Source organism: Palaemon carinicauda, chromosome 5 (genome assembly GCF_036898095.1).
Source record: "Palaemon carinicauda isolate YSFRI2023 chromosome 5, ASM3689809v2, whole genome shotgun sequence".
NCBI classification, from domain to species: Eukaryota; Metazoa; Arthropoda; class Malacostraca; order Decapoda; family Palaemonidae; genus Palaemon; species Palaemon carinicauda.
This window is the reverse complement of record NC_090729.1, coordinates 159,879,152-159,899,100: the sequence shown is the minus strand read 5'-3', so window position 1 is coordinate 159,899,100 and position 19,949 is coordinate 159,879,152. Positions and strand designations below refer to the sequence as shown.

Genomic DNA, 19,949 nt, shown 5'->3' with positions numbered 1-19,949 from the left:
TTCCATGAATAGTTTTTATGTAATACAGTATCTGGGAATACTTACTTAACAATAAGATTTACCCTTAAATAAGGTTGAGTACCTTGAAAGTCTATTACAGAACCTATTAGGTACCTCTACCCCTGTGGTATCTTTTGCTATGAAAATAACCTTATTCTTTATTGCTATAATCCTGACAGCCAAGCATAAAATCATGTCACAGCTGCTCTTTCAATAATGCTCTATTTTCCATAAGAAAACTATCCATATATATTGAAAAGGAATCCTAATTTTGGTGAAACACCTGAATTTCCGTACACGATAGTATTTATGCATTTTCTCTTTTCAAACATGAATGATAATTTCAACCGTTTGCAGGTGGGACCTTACCTCTACTATGTTCCCTTCTTTACTGAACGTTACTGTCGAGAAATGATCGAGGAAATGGAGCATCACGGGAAATGGTTCGATAAAGAAGTGGTGAGTACTTTCTTTATATTCGTGCAATCATCCAACACGATGTGGTTTTATGTTTGCAATAGTGCGCAAACACGAGAATCTGAGAGAGAGAGAGAGAGAGAGAGAGAGAGAGAGAGAGAGAGAGAGAGAGAGAGAGAGAACACTTGATTTATGTAACGAAAGAGAGAGAGAGCGAACACTTGATTTGCGTAACGAGAGAGAGAGAGAGAGAGAGAGAGAGAGAGAGAGAGAGAGAGAGAGAGAGAGTGTACTATTCATTTACATACCGAGAGAGAGAGAGAGAGTGTACTATTCATTTACATACCAAGAGAGAGAGAGAGAGAGAGAGAGAACACTTGATTTGCGTAACGAGAGAGAGAGAGAGAGAGAGAGAGAGAGAGAGAGAGAGAGAGAGAGAGAGAGAGAGAGAGAGAGAGTGTACTATTCATTTACATACCGAGAGAGAGAGAGTGTACTATTCATTTACATACCAAGAGAGAGAGAGAGAGAGAGAGAACACTTGATTTGCGTAACGAGAGAGAGAGAGAGAGAGAGAGAGAGAGAGAGAGAGAGAGAGAGAGAGAGAGCACTTGATTTGTGTAACGAAAGAGAGAGAGAGAGAACACTTGATTTGCGTAACGAGAGAGAGAGAGAGAGAGAGAGAGACCACTATTCATTTGTGTATAGAGAGAGAGAGAGAGAGAGAGAGAGAGAGAGAGAGAGAGAGAGAGAGAGAGAGAGAGCTTGCGTAACGACAGAAAGAGCGCTATTCCTTTGCGTAAGGAAAGCTAGTAGCCTAATGGTGCTACTCTGAATCAGATTGACCTTTAAGCAGCTTTATCAACGGCATAAAGACCTTATCCACCCTTTTGAATAGTTTCCAGGAGTGGAGAGGAGTTTTATAAGTACTAGACCTATAAGTCTATCTAGACCTCGCACCTTGGACTAATCCTATGGCTCAATTTTATGTATTCATTAGTTTAGAGTAACAGTTGAATGAGATCTTTTTTCACTTTTTCACTTTATATGGATTGACCATTACAATTTTTCCTGCAATGTATGAGGAAATTCGTGCTTTTTCATTGCGCAGGTTTACTTAATTTTCTTTTTATAGTTTTATCTGTTTATCTAAGAATTATAATAATGTTAATCTCATGTATACATATATAAATACACATATGCGATATATATATATATATATATATATATATTTATATATATATATATATATATATATATATATATATATATATATATGTGTGTGTGTGTGTGTGTGTGTGTGTTAATTTCTCTTTTACAGCTTATTCTTCCCTCATCCGTTTCTTTTCTGCGTCCTTTCTCTATTTGGAGGCCCTTGGGCCTGTTTTACCTCTTCTTTTCTATACATACATTATATATATATATATATATATATATATATATATATATATATATATATATATATATATATATATATATATATATATTCTTTCTGTTCTTCCTACAGGATGACAGAGAGGAAGCGGCGCATCATTATTCGAGCAGAAATATCAACTTTGAAGAGATTGGATATGCTGATGATTATCATATTATTCTCAACAGTGTTCATAAGGTAATTTATTACGTGTTTTAAATGTACAAAAAATAGATACAGAAACTCTCAACTGATGCTAAAATCATTTTAGCAAATTAATATGTGATTTATGTCTTGATATTTTACGTCTTGAATAAAGGACATGACATAGTTAGTTAACGCTATTGTGGTGTTTCGAAGGCCGAGAGAAATAGTCAGGGTGTATTTTATTTACCATGATAATTTACTTGATGTGTGAAAAGATGTTGCCATAATACACAAACAGAGCAAAGGAGAAGGAATAATTAAACACGTCCATTTGTTTATTCTAAAAGTTACTTTTTATAACTGGCCAGGGTATATTAGGAACATTTATACTTTTTTTTTCTTTGAATGTGTCATGAAAACGTATTGCATCTTATCCTTCTAAGGTTTATTCATGTTTTTTTTTTTAATTGAAAATGAAATCTTGAAGTCAACTCTTGCTTCCTTGGTGACAAAAGAGAACTTAAAGCTTTCCCTTATCATTTCTTTGTTAAAAAAAAAACCAAGGTTTTGCAGGCAATTGAACACAGGCCCAGTTTCATTTTCTAGTATTGAATTAAAAACAATTTTATCAATAATCAAAACCTCTTGATTTTTTTTTCTTTGGTAAGGTGAGAATCTTGTTGTCAGTCTTTTTATTAAGAAAAGAATAAACAACGTTTATTCCTTCAGGAACTCCTTGCATCCATATATGGAGACTTCAAGGGCGTACCCGAAGCATCTCTGATCTTCGTGCTGAAGTACTCCAGCGCCACCAAGTATGGCACTTTCACCTACCATCTCGATGGCGGCTCATATACCTTCAATATAGCACTCAACGATGGTTTCACGGTAAGCGAAAGACACGACTGGTTTTCTCTTTGGAATGAGTAGGTTGATATGGGTCCTTCTTAATGGGGATTAATGGGTTTCTGGACTTCGTCTGATCAAATTCAAATACAATATGATTTTCGCGTTTTCAAAGGATTCAACTTGTGGACAAAAGGAATTAGAATGTTAAGTTGCTTTAAAGCTAACGATTACACACACATATCTATAAATATATATATATATATATATATATATATATATATGTATACATATACTGTATATATATACATATACAGTATGTATATATATATATATGATATATATACATATATATCATCCTGCTTTCCAACAAAGGTTGTAGCTTAGTTGATACTACTACTACTACTACTACTACTACTACTACTACTACTACTACTACTACTAATAATAATAATAATAATAATAATAATAGTAACTAGAGAACATTAGAACATCAGCCAGAATTTGTCAATAATTTGCTCTTAGGGGGTAATAAAACCTTATATTATAGACCCACAAAGGGACCTAAACTACACTTCTTAACAAAGTAACCAGCCTTTTACTATCCAGGTTCCCTTGGAAAGTCACCTAACGCCTACTTTTAAGGCTGGGATGACAAACCTGTAGATTTAATATTTTTTATTTTTAAATCGATCTTTTCACAAAACGGTCAAGGTCAAGGTTATTCATATTGCACACTTTATGTTGTCTCAATACCCTCAACATTTCCACCAAATTTGAATCAAATCGGCCCAGTAGTATCTGATTTACCATCTTCGACCATGTGGCAGCCATTTTTTATTTCATGATATCTGAGAAACTACTTAACAAAATTACCTCAGACTTGCGCCTGCACTAGACCATGGCCCAAGGTATCTCCAGCAAAACGGTACTTGAGATCTCGAAGAGCAATCTTTTTGAAAGAATTTTGCTTTATGCATGGAGGACGCTGCATGCATCTGCACGATTTTCTTGAACCATACTTCCCCCATATGGGTCATATTACTGCTCACGTTTGAAAGACAGCGTTTTTAAATTGGCTGAGTTATTAGCGATCAAAGACCCGGAGAATAATAATAATAATAAGACGAATATGAGTAATAACAATAGAACCTCATTGTGTGGAGTTCTAATAATATATGTGCATGTACATATATACGTAGTTATATTACATATACATGTGTATTATGATATATTATATACGCAGAATTTTAGGTATATGTGTGTGCATGATTGTATACAAAACGCACATATGCTTTAACTTCCCTTTTACACTTTGCATATAAATTAGAATAGAGTATTAGGATTTCTCTGCTTTGGAGCTTCACAACATATTCTTTGTCCCAATTGAACCAAGGTCAATATATCTATAAAACGACTCAAGTTACGTTATGGAGTTTAGTCTTGGTGAGAGAACGGGAAAGGCTACATTGCTAAATGTATATAATTAGAAATTGTTATAAAAAAGGGGGAAAAGCAGATTAGCATTACATTCAGAGAATAAAATTTGCATCATGAAATATTCATCTTATTTAGACGTGAACTGGTGCCTTTTTTATTTATTGTTCCTTAAAAAAGGGTTGCCTTTTATAGCATGCAAATATATCATAATGTCTGTATAAACTAGTTAAGGTTGGTTATTAGTTTATATTAATAATTGCAATGTATTTGCCTTTGATCATAATCGTTACTTCTGCCTCTCCTTTCAAGTTTCCCCGTGTTAACGTTTAATGCTGGTTGAAGCTTAATTGCTGAATGATTAAAGGGTAGAAGGGAAATAAGCATCGCACGAATCCCCTGAATTATACAATTCAGTTAATTACTTCTATTTTGGCCTTTGTAAAAAGATCTCATAGTTTTTGTACTGATTTTAAGGACAGTTAAACTAGTATTATATATGCATTAAACAGAGCGAATAGATAACAATAGCGTAGTTGGTGCGATGGCGGTTTACATAAATCAGTGAAAATGAAGCTCTAAAATTTTAGGGATATTCGCTATGTATTTAGCTGGCTTTTGCCATCATGTAGGAAATTTAGAATTCACGTTTAGATCAGCATTAATGCAATGATTATAGGATGAAAGAGGTGCTGGAAGAAATATTGTATCGAAATAAGTAGAGAATAAGAGAGAGATAGAATTTTAAACCCATAGGGTTATTATTGTTAGAAGTAAATGTGATTAAAAAAAAAAACAGGTGCTATTATAATTTAGGTTAAAATCCTTTGATATTATCGATGCCATCCTGCTGTGAAACTAATGAAAATGAAATGAGTTTAATATTTAGATTTGGTATCGCTTTGTTTATTACTCAACATTCTTGAATAAAAAGTTTTGCTAAAGAATATATATATATATATATATATATATATATATATATATATATATATATTTATATATATATGTATATATATATCTATATATCTATATATATATATATATATATATATATATATATATATATATATATTTACATATATATAAATATATATATGTATATATATAATAATATATTTTCTCTGTCTAAAATACAAAGCCTAATTAACAGAACCAGTTTCTTTTGGAAAAAAAAGGTGTGGCAATTCCAAAACCATAGAGAGTAGAAAGTGGATATCATTCTTACATTATTCCATACATGGCCTGTTGCACACATATAGTAGGTAGTAGGTTGGCCAAGCCACCAGCCACCCGTTGAGATGCTACCGCTAGAGAATTATGATGTCCTTCTCTCTGGTTACAGTTTGCCTACACATATACCGAATAGTCTGGCATATTCTTTATAGATTCTCCTTTGTCCTCATACATCTGACAACACTGAGATTACCAGATAATTCTTATATCATCCAAGGGGTTAACTTCTGTACTGTAATTGTTCAGGGGCTACTTTCCTCTTGGTAAGGGTAAAAGAGACTATTTAGCTATGTTAAGCAGCTCTTCTAGAAGAAGGAAACTCCAAAATCAAACCATTGTTCTCTAGTCTTGGGTAGTGCAATAACCTCTGTACAATGGTCTTCTACTGTCTTGGGTTGGATTTCTCTTGCTTGAGGGTACGCTCGGGCACACTGTTCTGTCTAATTTCTTTTCTTCTTTTTTTTGTTAAAGTTTTTATAGTTTATAAAGGAAATATTTATTTTGCTGTTGTTATTGTTCTTAGAATATTTTATTTTTCCTCTTTTTTTCCTTTCCTTACTGGGTTATTTTCCCTGTTGGGGCCCCTGGGCTTAAAGCATCCTGCTTTTCCAACTACGGTTGTAGATTAGCAAGTAATAATGATAATAATAATAATAATAATAATAATAATAATAATAATATATCTCGGGACTTTAGTTTTTTAATGGTTTTGATTCGTAACAATTAATGTTATATATTTTATGCTATAGGAAATGCAAAAGGTTTATTTTTACATTTTAAATGTTATCTTTTAATAATCTCGATTTTGATGATAATTATGAAAGTTGTAGTAATTTCAATGATAATAGTAATAATCATATGAATAATAATGAACAAAACTCATTTTAGTTGGAGAGAGAGAGAGAGAGAGAGAGAGAGAGAGAGAGAGAGAGAGAGAGAGAGAGAGAGAGAGAGAGAGGGGGGGGGGGACCGCTATTTACCAGATTGCATGAATGTCATTTTTCATTTATTACCAAAATTTAAAAAAGCCTTTGTATGAATAGTTTGATTTATGGCATTTAAGTCCAAAGCCCAGATGTTGTCAAAAAAGCCATACAGTGTCGTTATAAAAAATAGAGAAATGATGGTGAGTTTAGGGAAGAGCTGTAAGATGGGAAATTGCTAAGGTGGATCAACAGGGAATTAATATATATATATATATATATATATATATATATATATATATGTGTGTGTGTGTGTGTGTGTGCGTGTGTATGTATATAAACATGTGTATGCATTTATTTATGTATATTTATCCCAATTACCCGTTGCATCAATTCAGAATAGGAAAATTCTTTGGCAAAGTGAAAGTGATGCAATTTATATGGCGGCAGCCAGTTCTTCTTTGTTATAGGCAGTGAATATAATGTGAAGCATATAATTCTTCCAAGCATGTAAACATGGGAAAGTCATTCAAATGCAAAACATCCTTTTCAGAGAAAATTTAAAGGGGATAGGCAAGGAACAGGGACATTTCCTAGTTTGCTGGACAATACCCTTGACACTGACAATATATACATATGATCAGCGCATAAGGCCCCTCTCCTTCCTAGCTAGGACAAAGGAGAGCCAGACAATGGCTGCTGATGACTCAGTAGGTAGACTTACAGGCTTCCCCAAACCCCCTAGCCTTAGCTCACAAAGATGGTGAGGTTGAAGACACTACTAGAAACTATCGAGTTTTAAGGTGACTCGAACCCCTGTCAGGCAGAACGCGAAGGCCACCACATCCGTAAATAAAATACTTTTTAGTCTTCCCATACACTTTATGAGCCCCTTTACTTAAACTAAGTGGTCAGTTACCGATGAGGTCGGGCCATTATCATTTTCCCAACGTTTGTTTGTCTGTCCGTGAATTGTCTGAATGGCTGAAGAGATATCAATCAAAATTTGTACAATAATACACTTTCATACCATCATACATCTGTGTGATTGCCAGTGCATTTATCATGCTGACGTCGGCGGTAGTACTACCTGAGACTGTTTGCTTGCCTGCCCATAACTCTGACCGGCCAATGTGTCTGTCTCGATTACTTTGTGCTTCTAATGCCTCTTCAGTGGATTTTAATTCAAATTGTAACAAAGTTAGACATCATGCAAAGATGGGTATAAAGGGAGGTCTTCTGTCAGTCTGTACGTGTGTTTATCTGTCAGAAAATCATTGTCATTGACCTCGTCACCATGACTCTTCATGCTGTTAAAGGCAATTCAGTCGAACTCGATACAACTATCATGCATGTATGGGGTCGTCTGTCGTCTACCTTTTTGTCAGCCAACCCTTGAGATACTAGCGCCAGAGTTATTGGGTCCTTTGACTGACCAAACAGTACTACATTGAATCCCTCTGGTTACGACTCATTTTCCTTTTACCTACAAATCGTCTGGCCTATTTCGGCCATATTTTAAGAAGTTACAACTTTTTTTAAAAAGGTATTTCATATAAAGACTATAAGAGTTTCAAAAAAAAAAAAAAAACAAGAGGAAGTGGGGTAAGATAGAATAGTGTGTTCGAGTGTACCCTCAGGCAAGAGAACGCTAGCTCAAGACAGCGAAAAGCAATGGTACAGAGGCTATGGCACTACCCAAAACTAGAAAACAATGGTTTGATATTGGAGTGCGCTTCTCCTAGAAAAGCTGCTTACTATAGCTAAAAAGTCTCTTCTACCCTTACCAAAAGGATAGTAGCCAATGCACAACTACAGTGCAGTAGGTAACCCCTTGGGTGAAGAATAATTGGTTGGTAATCTCAGTGTTGTCAGGTGTATGAGAGAGAGAGAGAGAGAGAGAGAGAGAGAGAGAGAGAGAGAGAGAGAGAGAGAGAACCGCTATTTACCAGATTGCTTGGATATGTCATGTTTCATTTGTTGCCAAAATTTCACAAAGCTTTTGTAAGAATAGGTTGATTTATGGTATTTAGGTCTGACACCCAGATGCCGTTAGCATAAAGACCATACAGTATTGTTATAAAAGATAGAGAAATGATGATGAGTGAAGGGAAGAGCTGTAAAATGTGAAATTGCTGAGGTGGATCCACAGTGAATGTATATATATATATATATATATATATATATATATATATATATATATATATATATATATATATTATATATATATTATACTGTGTATACATATATATATATATATATATATATATATATATATATATATTTATATATATATATATATATATATATATATATATATATATATGCAGATCTATATACATGTGTGTATATGTGCATATACATATGTATGAATGTGTGTACAACACTGAGTGAGATTACCAACCAATTATTCTTCACTCAAGAGGTTAACTACTGCACTGTAGTTGTTCACTGGCTACTTTCCTCTTGATAAGGGTAGAAGAGACTCTTTAGCTATAGTAAGCAGCTTTTCTAGGAGAAGAACACTCCAATTATCAAACCACTGCTCTCTAAGTCTTGGGTAGTGTCATAGCCTCTGTAACATGGTCTTTCACTGTCTTGGGTTAGAGTTCTCTTTCTTAATGGTACACTCGAACACACTATTCTATCTTAGCCCACTGCCTCTTGTTGTTTTTTTCTGAAACTTATATTTTAAAGTTGTTACTGTTCTAAAAATATTTTTTTTTTCAAGTTGCTAAAAGCTTCGCTTTTAGTCTATTCCCTTGTTTCCTTTTCTCACTGGGCTATTTTTTCCTGTTGGAGCCCTTGGCGTATAGCATCCTGATTTTTCCAGCTAGGCTTGTAGCTTAGCAAGTAATAATAATAATAATAATAATAATAATAATAATAATAATAATAATAATAATAATAATAATAATAATAATGTATTTTGTGCTTAACATGTCATAAAAACTCCACGATTGAATGCATTATTATATTGCACTTACAATTTTCAGCAATTTTGCCAACGTGGTTGAAATGATTTCAGTCAGACATGGAACAATGCTAAACCGGCATGTAAATTATGCTTAAAGGTAGATAAATGGTCTATGTGACATTCAACGCTTAGCATATCATGTAGACTTTGCCGTAATTTTGGGCCATGACTTTTGAACTATAATATAGAAACTTTTTATTTGTGAAACTTTTCTCAGATGACGCGATAGTTAGTGGTGCCGCGACCTTAACCATGACCTTCATATTAAAATTACCTTTAATCGTGGGCGTTCATAGGTCACAGCCACAATTCGTCTGGGGAAGTTTATGAGTTTTTTTTTTTTTTATATTTAATTTGCTAGTATCATAATGGTGTCTTTTTCCATACTTCATCTGTCTTTTAAATATTCATAGAGATGAGTTGGTCGGTTACCAGAACGGGACATGACTGCTTTATCATAATACTTTTTCTCTTGAGATAAACTGAAAAACAATATATATTTTTTTTATACTGGAATATCATGATGTAATAATGCATTCATTCCACCGAAATGTTGCGTTGAAAACTATTCTCCATGCTACTGATGAAATCTTATTAGGAAACTGTAAATGCATTTATTTCTTAGCATAACATTGTTTTGCACTTAAATATTCGACAGAAAGCTAAATTCTTTCAACTAGATTTAAAACATATATCTCATAACTTTCTTTGTCGTATGTTTCTTTTTGTCCTTGGAAAGCGCCATTCATCCATTTTAGATGAAAATATAATTTCCATTACCTTTTATCCTGTGAAAAGCATCTTTTATTCATCTGATATTATATTGCAAACCCATATATATATATATATATATATATATATATATATATATATATATATATATATATATACACATCCCTTGGATAATAAAGAGAAAGTGTCTGGTTACACACACACACACACACGCACACACACATATATATATACATATATATTTATGTGTGTATATATATATATATATATATATATATATATATATATATATATATATATTCATATATATATATTTCCTGTTACGCTGAGTGGCATTGGGCTCTCCCCATCCCTCTGGCAGGGTGGGAGGGAGTAGTCATAACCTGGTGAGAGGGGTATCCCGAGCGGAAAGGGGGAGGAGTGGTACGAGTTGAATCTACGTGTGTGTTTGTGCGTTTGTGTGTGCATATCAAGTAAATATTTATCCGTCATTTTGATGGGTCACGTACAATAGTGTATGTACTGTATGTATATTATATATACTGTATATATATACATATATATATATATATATATATATATATATATATACACATATAGATATATATATATATATATATATATATATATATATATATATATATATATCTATATATATCTATATCTATATCTATATCTATATATACAGTATATATATATATATATATATATATATATATACGTATGCATATCTGTCTAAATATCTATATAATATATATTCATATATATATATATATATATATATATATATATATATATATATATATATATATATAATGAATGGCATTTTCCCTTTTATTTTTCCGTGTTGGAGCCCTTGGGCATATAGCATTCTGCTTTTCCATCTAGGGTTGTAGCTTAGCTATTATTAATAATAATAATAATAATAATAATAATAATAATAATAATAATAATAATAATAATAATAGTAAAAATAATAATAATAATGATAAATAATAATAATAATAATAATAATAATAATAATAATAATAATAATAATAATAATGATAATGATAATAATAATTTTAGTAATAATATAAAGTGTCGGACTTATAAGGAAGGCGAACGAATTCATAAACTTAAGTATTTCAACTACATTTGTTAAGGAGATCAAGCTTGCAGGAAATTGTATATATCATCAAAAAGGATAAAAAATCATGACTGTAGAATTTGATACACATTAATTGGTTCCTCTTAAATTTAATCTAACGATGCGAGAAGGATAATATACAACAATAATGAAACTATGTGATTTAGAATACACTAAGACACAAAGACAGAATATGGAAACCAGAATAAGAATAGAAGCAACCAGAAAGGCAAATTTACATAGAACAAAGGAAAAAGGCAAAAAAATCATATACTACAACGGAACTTACTCTGTTAAGTAAAGTACTGTAATGTAATGCCCTTTATGTAAAGTAATATAATGCATTGAGAGAAATATTTTATTTTTCTAGAAAATTTTCACACCTACTAACTTCACATCATATGATTCATAGATTTTGAGTTTTCTACAGCATCCTGACATCGAAAGCCATTGACACCGATATAGTTTGTTATAAATAAAGAATAAAAGGAAATTCAATTTAAAACCATAAAAGCGATGTCCTATTAAGAATGAAATAGCTTTCAGGCGACCCGATTCAGAGATAAATCTTAGAATATCGCTAACATAGCACAGCACATCCTGAAGTCATTGCTTAGTCCGATAAGAAAATAATAAACAATTTACTATCTTTTTTCTCTCTCTCTCGTTCCACAAGGGAGGCGGCATCCAGTACAAGCTGGGCAACCGTTACTTCGACGAGGAAGAAGAGTTCCTTGTGGCCCACAACAGGACGGGATGGGCCGTGATTCAACCTGACCGGCCACTCCACAGCCACAGGGGCGTCGCCCTCGAGTCCGGAACCCGTTACGCCATGATCAATATCATCGACACAAACGACGAATTTTCCAAGGGAGGACCCAAGTGGATTCTGTAGAAAGGCGGTTACGAAATTCTTGTTGGAACCAGCACAAGAGATAGGTGGAAAAGTTCAAGAAAAAAAAAAAAAAAAAACAATAAAGAAAGGATTGGAAATAAGAATTAAGGTTAGCAGAACCATCAAAAGCAATAAACGATCCTTTTTCATGAAAGATTTTCTAGGAAGTTCCAAGCAGCTTCCATAGACTGGAAGTTGGGAAGGAAGATCTAACCGGATTTGTTTTCATGGAATGTTTATGACAGGGTGAAGGGAGGACACAGGTTTGTTTTCTATCAAACTGAACGTCTAAACGTTGTTTTTATTCTGCTACAAGAAGCCGAATTTATTTGCATGGGCATTATTTGGAATATTTCGAATATCTTTTTAAGACTCAACATCTAAAAGGATGATATTGGATGCGTATTTCACGTTTTAGATCCTTAAATTATATCTTATGAGATCACAAATTTCATTGCATGATGTTAAACAGCATAAATTGATAATTCTATCTCGGTGGTTGGTCACCTTGATGTATTTCAGTGGAAGGCATCATAAGTCCTCACTGTTATTTGCCAGTGAAGCGAATTCTGTTAACCATGTATTTTCATAATGGAAAATAGCTGTAATAATGTTTTTTAATCGAAACATTATTCGGTATAACGCAACAGAAATACTCAATTAATAGACACGTGTAACTAACATTGAAGCAAATCACTGAATATACACGATTAAAATATTGGTTATAAATATTTAAATAAAAAAAATGTTGCAATTTCTGTTTTAAAATTGAATGAAATTATTGTTACTCTAGTTATACCAATAAAAGCATATGAAAGCGTACGTTTCTTTTAATATTGCAAATTTATTTTTAGTAAGTAGATAAATTTGTAAAGACCCCAATTTACGAGCAATTTCTTAATCTTAATACGTGTAAAAGTTTATGAGGACATACGTGCCACAAAACACAAGCTACAAAACTATGAGTTATCAAGATTCCTAGATGAGGCTCAAGAACATCTTTTGTAACTAGGAATCACATCACACAAACAATTTTATGAGGACAACTTACGACGAAGTACCCTCACTTGAAAAAAATCCATAATAGGGATTGCCATGGCCTATTGGAAACGTCCCTACCTGACGATTTACCGAAGTGGGATTCGAGTCCTGCTGAAACTCCATAGTTTCTTGTAGTGTCTGTAACCTCACCTTCCTTGTGAGCTAAAGATGGGGGACGGTTTGGAAGAGCCTATTTGTCTAGCTGCTGAGTCATCAGCAGCCATTGCCTGGTCCTCCCTGGTCCTATCTTGGATTGAGAGGGTGGTTGGGCTTTGTCTTGCTAACTAGGGCAATTTGACTGTCCCTTGCATCTACCATTAATGAGCGGACTTTAAGCTTTTAATGTTTCTTCGTATTGTAAGGTCTCTTTCGCATGTATCAATTTTTTACCGTCCGTACTGTTCACTCTCAAAACTTCAATGATAATATGAATTATATATAATATATGGAGCATGATTTAAAGGATACTCAATCGTATTTTCGTTAACATGAAGTAACAGTAATTTTGAATGTATCTCTCTCTCTTCTCTCTCTCTCTCTCTCTCTCTCTCTCTCTCTCTCTCTCTCTCTCTCTCTCTCTCTCTCTCTTTCTCCCGGTAACCATGAGACTCACTATGTATTTAAAGGCGCTAGCTGGAAACGTTGTCTAGATGTTATCTGTCAGGCTTTTGACCACGGAGGTTGTGTGATTACTTACGGGAATGCATTTTTTTTTTTTAATTATGAAATATACATGGTATACCTACAAAATTCTCTGCTTTGTGTATTAGAGGTATTAAAACACGTAAATACCTATTTAGTATATTCAAGTTGCTTCCAAACTTGTATTTAACACTGTGAAAAACTAAATTTACATTTTACAGGCTATAGTATTGTCGCCGTCTACGCTAGACGGCAAAAGGTCGTCGGACCTTGTGTCTGAACAAGATCATCGAGTCCTGTCACTCCTGTGTACATTTCGTGCTATTCAAGGCACTTCGCTGTGCAGTTTTTAGATGGTCGCCGTGGATGATCACAGCGGTTGGCCGGTTAATGACCGTGGTCGGTAGTCGGAACGTGTGAAAGCAGTCTAAATACATTGTTTGGCGGCAACTTCAGTGGTTGTAGGCTTCTCGCTCCTTCAATGTGGCCACCCGCATACGATACTTAACGTTTTAGTTTGCCGTGGGAATCTCTTCTCTGTAACCTCCCTGTTCACCGCGCCCGGTGTGACCGAAGCCTTTTAAGAGGGAAAGGTATTTTGGGTACAACATGACATGCTTCCTTTTCGTCTTCTGCCAAAAATGTTGTTATAAATGAAGACGCCCATTGTTTTACAACCAAAAGAATTCCTTTCAATTTTCAAGTTTTCTTTTCTAGGATTTAGTAACTTGACTGCAAATGTACGCTTATATAAGTTTATTTTTCGTATTTTATATCTACAATGGATTATAACTTTCATGTAAAAGAATTTATAGGAATACGACACCGGAATAAAACACAATTAAGGGTCCATCATTTTAATGTAAAATAACCATCCATACATAATGGAATATATAACTATTACTTGAAATTCGTCATAGTGACGCCATAGTGGCATCATAGGAGTTAGCGGCTTCTTGCCAAGCAGCAGACAGACCAAGATTGGTTTAGTTTTTTAAAGCTACAAAGTAAGTAGATAGGGTTAATGTCAACATTTTCATGCTCTTATGATGTGGCGAATAACGCCAGGATGAATTATGATTAGCCTTTTTAATTGACCACTGAATTCGTTGTATGTATTCTAGAATTCAGGGTGCGTTTCCCCCTAAGGATTATGGAGATTAATGAAAATAAAAAATGTCAAAAACAGGTGGCACTGGATTCACATTTAGTATTTAAAAATTGATCTTCAAGATTGGATTTGTCCGACAATTTCCCCTAAGAAACAAGTTACAACAGTTTGATTACAAGAGAACATTTAATCTTATATAAATTTGTACAGACACATATACAGTATAAAAAAACTAACTGATGAAGGTACTCATTTGTTAGAGAAAAACTGAATTTATTTCAACCTTGACAATTATCCAAATTACTCGGAATTGCAGAATACCTACTGAACTATTCTATTCACTAGACAGATTAGACCGGGCCTTCAACCTGTGTTTGGACATTGTCTTCCTTGCAGCTGTGAGGGAGGGTGGGGGGATCATATAACTTTTTACCAATTATCTCCATAAACTTAAGTTGGGAGTAGGGGGGTCTTTTCTTAGCATAATTAAGGAATATTTAAGAAATATATCGCAGAGTATTTTTTGTTGGTTATCATAGGGAGTATAGGAACGATTATTTGGTATACCTGAGAATACCATTTGAGACAATGAATATTCTTTATATATACACAAGTGGCCTAGCCTAAAACACAATTCCGTACATGGATATGGTGCTCTGCATTAACGCCATCCCTGAATCAGTGCAGATTGTGGGGCATTTAGTTGAACAAAACCCTAGGTATTATTGTAAGTAGGTCGAGGACAATGCCTCCTCCACATCCAGATCTCTGCATTGATAATGTTTCCCCTAATTAAAATTTGAGGCTTGATTCCTTATTGTAAATAACACAAAATGGAATTATTGAAAGTAAAGCGTTTTGGAGACCAGTCTATGGTGAAAAAAAGTTTGAATTCTTTCATTAAAGCTTTTCGAGTATTGTCCTCCAGCTGCTGCCTCTCATCTAAATTTGTTCGACAAAAAGATGCTGTCATGGATTTCTAATTCCTGATCATAATCAGTTTATTTTTGTTAATTCTTTACGCACGTTACATAAGATTCTTCATAATTCCGACCATCCTTTGCATTCAGATCTTCCACATATGTACTGACCATCATCTACATGGTATGTATGCAGTTTTAGTCCTGCCTTCTGCATCATAAGGCTCAATACTACAAAGTATTCAATAAGTTTAATTCCCGCTGTGACCTAATTGTGGAATGATGTTCTTAATCGGGCAGTTGGATCTGTGGAACTTCAGTAGTTCAAACTTGTAGTGAATGGAATTTGTTGAACAGATTGACATATTTTCTCATTGTTTGCATGACAAATTTTTTAGTTTAATTTTAATAATGATCTCTACATATCTTACATTATTTCTTCTATAGTTTATTTCCTCTCATTACAAATGACAGGCAGACTTGCAAACGTAGAAATAAAAGGAATTAACATCAAGAAAGCAAAAGAAAGGAGTCGCATTTACTAACGTTATCAGAAAAACAAATAATCACAGTAATTCATAGCACAGTGCTCTATATTGTTTAGTTTCACCTAATATTGAATGTTCCGTCCTCAAAAAATTGATGGAACCTTTAAGCAAGAATGAATTCTTACATTGTATTCATTATATTGTACAAAACACTTTCTATTAATTAGTTTTACCAACGAAATCTATTGAAATTATCAAACGACTAATCCTCAGCTGGGTACTAGCAAACAAACTAAACACTAACATAGCTGTCATAACAAACCTAACAATTAAAACAGGGTCTTGCAAAGCCATTGCTTAACATCCGAGCAAACATACTGTACTGCACGTCGAGATACACTCCTGATCTGCTGATTCTATTTTTTATGAGTCACAGCTAGGCATGCTACAGGGTGAAGTGTGTGGAAGGGACAAGTGTTTTACACGTATCGGTTACATTTGCCCATTTTCATAAAATCAATCTTAATGATTGGATAGCCATAGCCCAGATAAGGTCAGATTCCTCTACAAGCCAGTGGAAACGAGCAAAGGCAAAGGTCATAATTGACCAGAAAAAGGTGAGGGGTATTATGTGATGTAGAAATGTCTTTTCCTAGGGAGTGCAGAGGTAAGATCTTATTCGTACAGCTCGTTCTAAGCAAGTTCCTTTTTCCGTAGACTTGTAGATTAGCATAACACTTCCCTGACCAAAGAAGTTCTATATTGTCTAGCTACTCAAGGTGTTCTGAATGGTTTTTAAATCATTATCTTATTATTTTCTTTAATGCTTTGCTTGGCTCACCTAAGCCAATAACTTGCCTGATGAGAACCAAGACTCTCAAGAAAGCTGACTGATTCTCTCTTTTCTGTGTCCAGTGTAGAAGGATCAATTGTGTCTAGAGACACTTTATCTCACAAAGGACGGGATGATTCCTCGCGATGTGGGGAAGGACGATGTGTATGGATATGTATTCATGTGATGCACTATATACTATTTTCTCTATATTCTTAGTTGATTATTATTAATTTGCACCTTTTTCCGTTCTTTTGTTATTTTGCATCTATAGCCAAGTTAGCATTAGCATATGACCACTGTATGTATTGTTTATGATTACATACCTCACACTTCCCCTCCCTTTTTCATATCTTGTGAATAACTGGCAAACCTTGTCGAGCTCAGTACTGCATGCGTATCACATGCTCGTACACTGTAACGGTATGTCTGTTTTTTGTGTATTTTCATTATCACTCTCCCCTCGCACTAAATAACTTGTCTCTGCCTGTATGTACTTGTATCAAGCTGTTTGAATTTGTGTGATCTCCTTTCACAGAAACTGTTGATATAAAAATCAGTTGCATTCACTCTGCTTATGAGTTAATACCTAACTGGTGCCTTCGTACATTAGTGACCAACGAAGTGCTCAGCTCCCTCCCGCTTTCCTCTGATGCAGCTGTCAGACACTGACTCTACTATCAATGCTACGCCCTGAAATTACTGTCCTTCCCCAGCAGAGAAGTGTTTGCCTGGTTCCACCATGCTGAAGTCCAGCTTTGCATCAAGGGCATGACTCGGTCAAGTACCAAAGCAGATTATGTTCTCACGGTAATCCCCGAGGAAACGTTCCCGGAAATCTCCCATTGGCTGTACAAGCAAGCAGACACCCCAATAATGTACGACGCCCACAAATCATACCTCGTGGAGCACTACTCGCTATTGCCAGCTGCCAGCATAGCGAAACTTTTTCAGCTCTCTCAACAACCATTGGGTGGAACCAAAAAGCTTCGCTTGCCTTCATGGAAATGACCACTATCGCTAGCCTACAACCTGCCACAGAGGGCTCTCCTCGTGAAGTGAATCTACTTCGTGCCCTTTGAGTATGGCGCCTACCCAAACCTGTACGGGCTGTTATCCCTGATGGCGATATTTTGCCCATAAAGGACCTGACGACCAAAGTCGATGCCCTTATGGTCAGCCACTCCCTCACCTTCCAGACCTCCATTGATGCCTCCACTCCTGATGAAGTGAACACCTATTTAACATAGACCGAAGCCGACGTGAATGCGATAGGACACAGACGGCCACCCAGTGTTGTGCCATAGCGGCGACAAAACCGCCCACCACCTACATATACAACCCCTTACTTATGCCCCAGCCAACGATCTCTCCAGTCACTTCCTGACACCCATCGGCTGCAGCTAAGCTACTACCTCTCCAAATTCGGGGGTGTTGTGAAGAAATGTGTGAATGGTTGTCACTGGTAAAAAATCGTGTAAGTGGCCTCACCCTGTCAGTAATCTTTTCTTTTTACATACCTTAGGTACAGACATGCGATTTTTGTTAGAAAGGGATGCTTGCCGTTCTCTTCTGCGAAGGGTGAAGGGCGTACTTTCCAGGATGTGGTGAAAGTGATGGATAGCCAAGTGCACCGCCAGCAATTTTCTGTCAAAGATAGAGTAGCCAGATTCGGCCTCAGACAGTTTCCTACTGAAGAAGGCCATTGGTTGGGGTAAGCCGTTGACCACCTGCTCAAGGGCTGCCCCAACAGTGATGTCGCTGGCATTGGTGGAGAGAATGAGAGGTGCATGTGGCAAGGGAAAAGTAAGAGCAGCAGTGGTTGATAGGGCATTCTTTGCATTGCAGAAGGCTGCTTTTTGAAGGGGATCTGACTTCAGGTCTTTTGGCTTGTTCTTGAGGAGGTGTAAAGGGGGGCAAGAGTGGTGGCGTTGGCTGGCAGGAAACGGTGATAATAGTTGATCAGGCCCAAGAATTCTTGCAGTGTTTTAACAGTCGAGGGCGTGGGGAAGTTCTGAACGGCTGCTCCCTTCTCAGGGAGCAGGCCGATTGGCGCCAAAGGTACACTTGTTATACCAGACTACAATACCGTTCTTTCCTTGTGATCCATCGTATGCTGAAAGCATAACTCCTCAACATGTGTGACAAAGAAGGATGGGTCTCCATTGATTGTCTAAAACCTGCATATCTCCTGCCTGATGACCTACTTACATTATGCCTTTCAAGAGCATGGAGCCCTATTTCACATGTATGTGTGTTTTAACGGGGGCGGGGAGCCAAGTACCGTATGTGTATAACACGCTCACACATTGCAATGGTATTCCTGTTTTTTGTATATTATTGTTATGGCTCTCCTCTCACTAATAACTTGTTTCTGCCTATATGTACTTGTATCAATCTGTTTGGATTTTTGTGACCTTTTTTCACGGAAACTGTTGTTATAAAACCTTGCTGTTTGTGGAAATAAAATCCTACGGGCTGCAAGTGTACAAGAGACAGTGGCTGGCCGTAAGGGCCAGGAAAAAAAAAAAAGTCAGTTACATTTACTTTAATTGTCAGTTAATACTTAACTGGTGCCTCCGCTCAGCTCCTAGGCATTGGATGGTGCACTTAACATTTTAGATGGTGAGGTACGGCGATGTTACTATGATCGTTTAGATTCAGGCTCCGTACGTCCGAGAGTTATCTCAGAAATCAACAGTTACTCCACAATACTCCACCAGAACCAGTCTTTACAATGTAGTCACAAGTTTGTTCTTTTCCTA

The 19,949-nt window shown here is 35.4% G+C and overlaps 1 protein-coding gene across 2 annotated transcripts in view; it reads left to right on the top strand.

The window, feature by feature from the left end:
• Positions 1-19,949, top strand: part of LOC137641567 (procollagen-lysine,2-oxoglutarate 5-dioxygenase 1-like) — a 252,332-nt gene that overhangs the window by 179,775 nt on the left and 52,608 nt on the right. Inside the window, exons 13-16 of one of the 2 annotated variants that reach the window (XM_068374255.1) lie at positions 358-459; positions 1,925-2,029; positions 2,708-2,866; positions 11,932-12,964. In XM_068374255.1, the coding sequence (XP_068230356.1) occupies positions 358-459; positions 1,925-2,029; positions 2,708-2,866; positions 11,932-12,150 (585 nt within the window). In that variant the 3' untranslated portion in view covers positions 12,151-12,964. Of the gene's footprint in view, positions 1-357; positions 460-1,924; positions 2,030-2,707; positions 2,867-11,931; positions 12,965-19,949 lie in introns of those variants that run through there. The other variant, XM_068374256.1, reaches the window with a different exon arrangement.